This window comes from Mus caroli, chromosome 7, assembly GCF_900094665.2.
Source record: "Mus caroli chromosome 7, CAROLI_EIJ_v1.1, whole genome shotgun sequence".
In the NCBI taxonomy this organism is placed as follows: Eukaryota; Metazoa; Chordata; class Mammalia; order Rodentia; family Muridae; genus Mus; species Mus caroli.
The window spans coordinates 18,531,764-18,540,972 of NC_034576.1; the positions used below are offsets into that span (position 1 = coordinate 18,531,764).

The window sequence follows — 9,209 nt, forward strand, 5'->3', positions numbered from 1 at the left end:
AAAAAAAAAAAAAAAAAAAAAAAAAAAAAAAAAAAAAAAAAAAAAAAAAAAACAAAAAAAAACAATAAAAACTAAAATGAAGGCCGGGTGGTGGTGGCACACGCCTTTAATCCCAGCACTTGGGAGGCAGAGCAGGTGGATTTCTGAGTTCAAGTCCAGCCTGGTCTACAGAGTGAGTTCCAGGACAGCCAGGGCTACACAGAGAAACTCTGTCTCGAAAAAACAAACAAACAAACAAACTAAAATGAAGACAGGAATGGTGGCGCATGCCTGTGATGCTCACAGCTTGAGAGGCTGAGACAAGACTATTCCTACAAACTCAAGGCTTGCCTGGCTGTACATGGTGGATTCCCAGGTCAGCCAGGCATAGTGAGACCATCTCAAAGACTCAGCTGGGCAATGATGGCACACACCTTTAATCCCAGCACTTGGGAGGCAGAGGCAGATGGATCTCTTGAGTTGGAGGCCAGCCTGATCTACAGAGTGAGTTCCAGGACAGCCAGGGCTACACAGAGAAACACCGTCTTTAAAAAGGAAAAAAAGAAAAAGAAAAGAAAAGGCTCTGTTGAAAGTACATTCGGGCGCCTCCTCCATCTCCTCCCACTTAATGGGCACTCATGATGCCAAGCCAGTGAAGTCAGGCAGGGAGGCACCTCTGCTCCCCACTGAGCTTTGTCAGTTTGCACTGAGAACCTAGGATCAGAGCCTCCCTGCTCACAAAAGCTGCAACCCTCCCTCTGCATTCTGGGAAGGAAAAGAAAGGGAGTTGGTCTCTTGCCAGGGAAGTAGGCAACAGTGCCATGGAGGAAGACAGCCGGCCACTCTGTGTGGTGGCCTAAAGGGGCAGTGGGAGCTAAGTGTGCCTGATGGACGTTTACAGCTTGTGTGCTCTTAACAGTCGGGGAGCAGGTGCTTGTGACCTGTTAGGGGCATGGCTTCCCATCTGAGGACCTCTGCTCTCGTCAGGTTTCTGCTCATTGCTGCTCTCTGGAATTTTCTTGTGCTTTGAAGGATGTTTCTGGAGCTAGGCCTGATCCTTATGGTGCAGAACTACCCCAGCTACTTAAGAGGCAGAGGTAGGAGGATCATGAGTTCAAGGCCAGCTTGTGCTACATCTGGAAAAAAGTAAAAAGCAATAGGACGTAATGTTTGTCATCCAAGCACATGGGGAAGTAGAAAAACAGTCTGAGGCTGAAGGTCATCCTTGTCCACATAGGGAGCTGAAGGCCAGTGTGAGCTCCATCCATCCATCCATCCATGTATCTAAAACAAAAGATGGGGTATAGCTTAGTGGTAGCAGGTGTGTCCAGCATGCATGAAGCCCTGGGTACTGACCTTATTACTGAGGGAACAAAGCCCCCAGGTCACCCTGGGAGGAGATTCCATGTTCCCTGGGTGAAGCAAGGGACAGGTGCTTAAGGTGACTGCCCACTCCCACCTTGGTCTCTGACTTCAACTGGAACAAGAAAGTATGGGGGTGGAGCTTCGGAACACACCTGACCTCTTTCTCCCCTGCAGTGTACCACTGGGTGGAGATGCGGACGAAGATGCGCATAATGGGTTTCCGGGGCACTACCATCAAGCCGCTGAATGAGGAGGCAGCAGCAGAGCTGGGTGCTGAGCTGCTGGGTGAGGCCACCATCTTCATTGTGGGTGGAGGCTGCCTGGTCCTGGAGTACTGGCGCCACCAGACTCAGCAGCGCAATAAGGAGGAGGAACAGCGGGCAGCCTGGAACGCTCTGCAGGATGAGGTGGGCCGCCTGGCACTGGCCTTAGAGGCGCTGCAGGCTCAGGCACAAGCGATGCCCTCCTTGAGTGCCCTGGAGGAGCTGCGGGAGGAGCTGCAGGAGGTGCGTGGTCAGGTCTGCAATGCTCACTGTACTTCCAAGTGCCAGGCAGCATCTTCCAAGAAATAGCCAGCTGCCAGGGCCTGGACTTGTTTGTGACCATGTGGCCTCCAATAGGGCCTTCTCCTCACACCTCCTGGCCTAGGATGCTCTGGCCTAGCAGAAACCACGAGGACCTTGATGTAGCTGTGACATGTGGTCACCCCTTACTGACAGGATCTGGGCATTTCCCCAGGGAGCACTCAGCAGAAGCCTTCAGAGCCTATCCAGCCTCTGACTCAGAGCCCTCAGCCCCTCATTGGACTTTCAAGGTCTCAGACACCTGACTCTCCACTGCTCTGGCAAAGGCAAAAGATGGAACCAGGCTCAAGTCTGATCATGACATAGACAAGGTCACCTGGCCATCATTGGAGCGCCTCATTCCTTTGGTGAACCAGGCCACCTTGAGCCTTGCCTCAGGTCAATGTAGCTCCCATGGAGGCAGCAGAGTGCAACTGATGCTCCCGTTCTCTCCTCATTCTCCCTCTGAGGTCCCCAGGGGATCACGCCTGGATAGGTCCCCTTACCCCTCAGCCTGTGGCATTACCCCATTTCCTCCCTAGGCACAGACTGATCCTATCTGGCTCCATTCTGACCTGTCTCAGTCACAGCCCCGCTGCCTTGTCCTGAAATGTCCCTGAACCTTGTTTCGGGTGGCACACATTTCCTCCTGTCCTTCTGTGGTATTTTTCAGTTGGGTGGGTTAGATGTCACACACACACACACACACCTCCGACCCTTCATACCCCTTAGGTCTGGGTCCCTTTACCCTTTCTGTTGCCCCACCTTCCTTGCTCACTCCCCCCAGACATGACATATTGCTGGGAATGTGATGGAGGAAACAGAGTAACCTGTTCTCCCACCGTTCTGGAAGCCAGCAGCAGAGGTCAGGGTGTTTGGGTCCCACTTCCTTCTGGCTTCAGGGGCCCCAGATCTCCTAGACTCTGTGTCCTATCTTCTTGTGGCTTTCTCTTCCCCCACCTGTCTCTTGCAAGGACACCTGCCCTGAATACAAGACCCACCCTAAATCTAGGATGACCACATTGAAAGAGCCTTTATTACGTCTCTAAGACCCTTTTTCTAAATGGAGACACATAGGCCCCAGGATTCGGACATGGGGTTTTCTTTTGAAGGCCCTCTATTCAGCTTGCTGCCTTCTGCCATTCTAAGATGCAAGGCCCCTGCTATGCTGTTTGGCTCTTCCGGCAGCCTACTCATGGCTTCTGGGGTTGGGCTAACCACTATAGCTCCAGAAGGATTGTGGGTGCAGCAGTCACTGTCATGGTTGTCCAGTTCCTGATGGAGCTGCAGAATAAGGAGGCCTCCTAAGGATATATGAGGGGCATAATTAATATGGACCTTCAAACTGGGCCAGTGATCATTAACAATAGAGAAAGCCGGGCTTGGTAGCACATACCTGAAATTCCACCACTCAGAGGCTGAGGCAGGAATGAGCCTGGGTCCCATTGTGAGTTCCTGGACAGCCTGCTGAACCACAGGGAGAGACCCTGTCTTTAAAAAAAAAGAAAAAAAGACAAAAAGTAAAAAAGACAACCGAGCTGGACAGTGGTGGCACACGCCTTTAATCCCAGCACTTGGGAGGCAGAGGCAGGTGGATTTCTGATCGAGGCCAGCCTGGTCTAGAGAGTGAGTTCCAGGATAACCAGGGCTACACAGAGAAACCCTTGTCTCCAAAAACAAAAAAAAAGTAAAAGAAAAAAAGACAACCTTGGAGGAAAGCCAGAGGTTTTGGCTCTGGGGAAAAAGGAGCCGAGACTCATCCTGTGAACCCTTCCCACATTGGGAAACTAAGGCTCGGGAAAAGGGAAGCTAGGTGACTTGGCCAAGACCCCATAGCTCAGGAGGGACTAGCTACTAGGGTGGGGAGGAAGGACCAGAGGACCCAGATGATTCTGGCTGCAGGGCAAGATGAGATAAGGCCCAACCTCTTCCCAGTGGCCAGAGGCACTGGGTTTCTGCCCTCTTATCAGAAAAGCGCCAGGCCACACCCAAGATGTCTGACTCTAGGTAACAGGTTCATTCTCCCTGGCCCTTGTCCCTAGACGTGGCACTTGTAGGGCTCCCCCAAGGGGATGAAAATGACCCATCCCCAGGATTCCCCAGACTGAAACCAATGCTGAAACTGTACCTCAGTTTCTTCTAGAAGAAGCTGAAGTTGCTGTCTTTAAATTGAGGAGCAGCTGAGTTAGGTGAAAGCTGAACTAGGGACAAAGGACACACATGGCTAGGTGATGAGGGGAGGACAGAGTGAGGAGCCAGGAAAGCTGCCTGTTTGCCATGGTTACCCCTGTGGAGTCCAGCCAGGCACTAAGAGCTCCAGGGCCAGCCCTGGCCTCCTTGCCCTGGGTCAGTCTATAGCAGTTATGGCAAAGCCAAGACAGGTGAGGGCGCTGAGCTCCATCAGGTCAGTCCTTATTCCAACAGACCAGCCTCACTGTTGGTGAAGAACCCCATAGGAATATGTTCTCTGCTTGCTTGGGAGGAAACACGCACCGAGATGAAATGTCACCTTTGGGTCATGCAAGCATGAAAGTAGGCCTCGGAGCCCACTCTGACCCAGTGGAGCCTTCACATGGTCCTGGTGTATGTGGACATGGCAGCCTCTCCCATGATGACAGTGGAGGAATCCACCGTGGTGTGGTGTGTGGTTCCAGAAGCCTCTGGGGCAGGAGGCCAGAGCAGCTTTCATGGCTCTGACTCCCTACTCACTGCAATGTTACATATCCCCACAAAGGGAGGAGGAGGAGAATAAATTTATGAATGAAGCTGGTTGTCTTCAATTTTATTTGTGTGTGCTTTTAATTGAAAAAAATCAAAGGGGGATGGAGAGATGGCTCAGAGGTTAAGAGCACTGACTGCTCTTCCAGAGGACCTGAGTTCAATTCCCAGCAACCACATGGTGGCTCACAACCATCTGTAATGGGATCCAATGCCCTCTTCTGGTGTATCTGAAAACAGGGACAGTGTACCCACATATGTGAAATAAATAAATAAATAAATAAATCTTTAACAAGGAAGGAAGGAAGGAAGGAAGGGAATGAAAAATCCTATAGGCTGACAAATGGAAGCACTGGCCACCAAGCCTGATGACTTGAGTTGGATCCCCAGGATTTGATGGTAGAAGGAGAGTGCTGACTCCCTCGGTTGTTAGACCTCCGTATTTACCTTGAAATATGCACACAGCCATAAACACACTAAAAAATAAACAAAATGTGATAAGAACTTTTTTTTTTTAATTCCAGGGATGGCATAGGCCTGTAATCCCAACACTTGGTACTCCTGCTAAACAAGAAAGACTGCTAGGGGGCTGGAGAGATGGCTCAGCAGGTAAGAGCACTGACTGCTCTTCCGAATGTCCTGAGTTCAATTCCCAGCAACCACATGGTGGCTCACAACCATCTGTAATGGGATCTGACATCTCTTCTGGAGTGTCTGAAGACAGCTACAGTGTACTTAGATATAATAATAAATAAATAAAGAAGAAAGAAAAAGACTACAGGTTTGAGGGGCTATATAGCAATACCCTGTCTAAACCAACCCAGAATTGCAGCAGGCACGGTAGCACGTACCTCTGATGAATCTCAGCACTTGGGAAGTCATTATCCTTCTCAAAATGACCTTAAAGTCCATCTTAACCACAAAAGCTGCCCTGTTCTTTGCCATGCTGGGTGCCCACCCCCCATCAGCTGCAGCCCCAGCCTCATGGATTTACAACCCAGTGAGGAACAACTGCACACCCAGCATCACCCAGCATCACCCGGCATCACCCAGCATCACCCGGCATCACCCAGCATCACCCAGCATCACCCAGCATCACCCGGTTATGTGAGTAGATGGGGCTGGACCTAGACTCCTCCCTCTGAGTGATTTGGGGCTTTAGGACATTGCAGACAGAACCTTGTCATACCAGCTCACACAGCCTGAACCAGTGTTGGTGGCTCTGCCTGTCCCATCCCTGGCTGTTGGTCTCATTGGACAAGCCACCATAAGAGAATGAATCTTATACAAGCTCCAGCCGGTTCCCCTGGCCCCAAAGCCATCCCTTGGCTGGCCTGTGTGAGCACTGTGGATAGATAGACTGGCAGGAAAAGCCTGCCTAGTGGCTGGGGTGCTATCACCCACCAACTGGACACATGTGCATGGAGCAGCTACTGTGTCCAGTTTTCTCCCCGTGTCTGGAGAAGCCAGGGACAAGACAAAGCTCAGCAGAGCCACCATGGTGCTGCCGTTCCAGCATACGGGTAAAGAGCTGGCCCTGGGGAAGTGATGCAGTAGACAGGGCTCTTGTCTAGCATGCCTGAAGCTCTGAATCCAGTCCCCGGCACTACATAAACTAAATACCTGACATCCTGCTACTGTGGAGGTGCCTCAAGTTCAAAGTTGAAAACTCCATAGGATGAAGACGCAGGTAAGAACAATCAATCCTAACAATGCAAAGCTTAGCAGTTTAGGCCCCTGAGCTGAATCAGTTAATAAATGTTTATTACAACAGCTGTGCTCACTTACTTTCACATTGTCAATGGCCACTTTAGCAGAATTTGAGACTCTGAGATGCTTGAGAACAGTTACCCATTGGCTCTTTACAGGAGAAATTCACTGACCCCACACAGCAAGGGCAGACAAAGGTCACCCTCTTAGGGAGCCAAGTGTGGTGGCACACACCTTTTTTTGTTGTTGTTGTTTTGGTTTTCGAGACAGGGTTTCTCTGTGTAGCCCTGGCTGTCCTGGAACTCACTTTGTAGACCAGGCTGGCCTCGAACTCAGAAATCCGCCTGCCTCTGCCTCCCGAGTGCTAGGATTAAAGACATGAGCCAACACGCCCGGCTGGCCTCAGCATTGGAGAGGTAGAGGATGTCAGAGCTCTGTTGAGTTCTAGGTTGGCCTGATCTACATAGTTCCAGGACAGCCAGTGGCATGTAGAGTGACCCTGTCTCAAAGATGCAGAGAGGTGGTGGCACATGCCTTTAAACCCAGCAATCAGGAGGCAGAGGCAGGAGGATCTCTTTGAGTTCGAGGCCAGCCAGGCCTACAGAGTGAGTTCCAGTACAGTCAGGGCTACAGAGAAACCCTGTCTTGAAAAACAAACTAAATAAAAATGATAATCAAACTAAACCTCTGGAACAGGAGGTCACTAAGGCCTGGACCCCTGGTGTGTGTCTGTGTTCCTGATTCTCAACCCCCCAGGAGCTGCTACCAGCAGCCTCAAAAGGCCTGAGCTTGCACTGCAGTCCTTGAGAAGGAGGAGCTTATGTAATCCTGCCTGGGCACATCTTAAAGGAATTCTCTTCTCCCTGTATGTGGATAGCAGGGTTGTGTAATTCTGTGCACATCTGTATCTGTAACATGATGTGTGTGATGTTGTCTGTGTTTCTGGAGTGACAGTTTGGCGAAGTCATTACCCAGCAGGACTCGCTACTATGTCTTGTTTTGTGGTAATCTACTTCATAAAGAAGAGCTATAACTGGGCAGAGGTGGCTCAAGCCTTTAATCCCAGCACTTGAGAGGCAGAGGCAGGCCAGTCTCTGAGGTTGAGGTCAGCCTGGTCTACAGAGTGAGTTCTGGGACAGCCAAGGCTACACAGTGAGAGCCTGTCTAAAAAACCTTACTGAGGAACCAAATTGAACTCCCAGCACCCACATAGTGACAGTGGCTCACAACCATTTCTAACTCTAGTTCCAGAGAATTCAGGGCCCTCTTCCACACACGCACTTTGTACACAGACATACATGCTGTCAAAATATTCATACACATAAAATAAATCGATAAGAACTATATAAATGTTTGTATATGTACATGCATGTATGTGTTCTGTGCATTTAAGATATATATTTTTAAACAATATTATCTGAATGTGACAACACATACCTTAATCCCTGTTCTCATAAACTGAGACAGGACAGTGTCACAGATTTGAGGCCATCCTGGACTAAAATAAGACAGTAAATAAATGTAAAGCCAGGAACAGTGGCTCAGGCTTTTAACCCCAACACGTGGGAAGTGGTGGCAAGAGGTTCAGTGAGTGCAAGACCGTCATCAGCTTTGCAGTGAGTGTAAGGCTAGCCTGGGCTACATGAGAACCTGGGCCAAAAAACAAAACAACAGAGAACAGGCTTAGTGTTTGCCCAGCACTAGGGTGGGGGTGGAATTCGGACGATAAGGAAATCAAGGCTAGCCCGGGCTAAGTAGTCACTGAAGTCACTAGTGAGTTCAGTGCTAGCCTGGATTATATGAGACCCTGCTTCAGAATAAAACAAAGCAATATCAACATGACTCTAAACCCTAACAAGCATGGGTGGGGATGCCTTCACACTAGGTTACTCGGATACAGAAAGGAGGCTCACTAGAGCCTGGGAGTCACTCCTAAGCAGTCTGTGGAACAGAGCAAGAGGAACAGGGAACTCTATGTATGTACTGTAGATGCGCTCTGCACTCTGCACTAGTGTGGGCAGCCAGAGCAGAAGAGTGGATTCCTGGTTCATTTTGTGCAAGCTGTATCTTGAGTCTAATTAAAATGAAAAGTCATTATACAGTTACCTTTGCCAGCAGAAGTGCACACTACTTGCTACCTTCAGTGAGAGCCCAGATAGCCAGGTGTAGTGGTGAACTCCATTAATCCCAGAAGATAAACCCAAAATTCAGTAGGGTGTCCAGTTCAAAGCTAGTCAGGGCTACCAGGCTTTTGCCTATCTCAAAAACAAAAACAAAAACAAAACAGAACCCAGCCTTTGGTAGAGGAGGAGCAGGGTGGCCTCAGGCTACAGAATCCAGCTCTCTTTCCCTATTGCACCTGCTCCAGTGCTCCCTGTCACTGATGGCATAGATGGGTTGCTGAGGGTGTTCTCAGCAAACCCAGAGAAACACTTCTGCTTACTGGCTGCTGCTGAAGCCCCTGACTAGGCTGCAGATGAAGTGACGCCTTCATCTTAGAGTTTTATGCTCCTGAGTGTATCTGCTCCGTCTTCCAGAGTTCTCAGGCCAGGTGGCAAAAGCCAGCTGACAGAACCTGTTTCCCTTAGATTCTTCTAGACCTCTGCAGCATCCTTCCTTCCCGGGCAGGGAGCAGGGCCCCTCTGGAGTAGAGTCCTGTGACCTGTTATTGCACAAGGAACATCGTAGAATTTCTTTATGGCCAGCCAGAGGCACTAAGACATTAGAGTTTCAGTGGCCAGCATGGGGAGGTCAGCTAAAATCAGGAACTATGATTAAAAACTATAAGCCGGGCGTGGTGGCGCACGCCTTTAATCCCAGCACTTGGGAGGCAGAGGCAGGCGGATTTCTGAGTTCGAGGCTAGCCTGGTCTAC

At 50.0% G+C, this 9,209-nt stretch overlaps 2 protein-coding genes across 2 annotated transcripts in view; both read left to right on the forward strand.

The window, feature by feature from the left end:
• Positions 1-4,672, forward strand: part of Opa3 (outer mitochondrial membrane lipid metabolism regulator OPA3) — a 19,320-nt gene extending 14,648 nt beyond the window's left edge. Inside the window, exon 2 of the mRNA XM_021168404.2 lies at positions 1,519-4,672. Coding sequence (XP_021024063.1) covers positions 1,519-1,916 — 398 coding nt within the window. The 3' untranslated portion in view covers positions 1,917-4,672. The remainder of the gene's footprint in view (positions 1-1,518) is intronic.
• Positions 4,673-6,123: 1,451 nt separating this feature from the next.
• Positions 6,124-9,209, forward strand: part of LOC115029057 (optic atrophy 3 protein-like) — a 7,544-nt gene continuing 4,458 nt past the window's right edge. The window contains exon 1 of the mRNA XM_029479255.1: positions 6,124-6,148. Within this exon, the coding sequence (XP_029335115.1) occupies positions 6,124-6,148 (25 nt within the window). The remainder of the gene's footprint in view (positions 6,149-9,209) is intronic.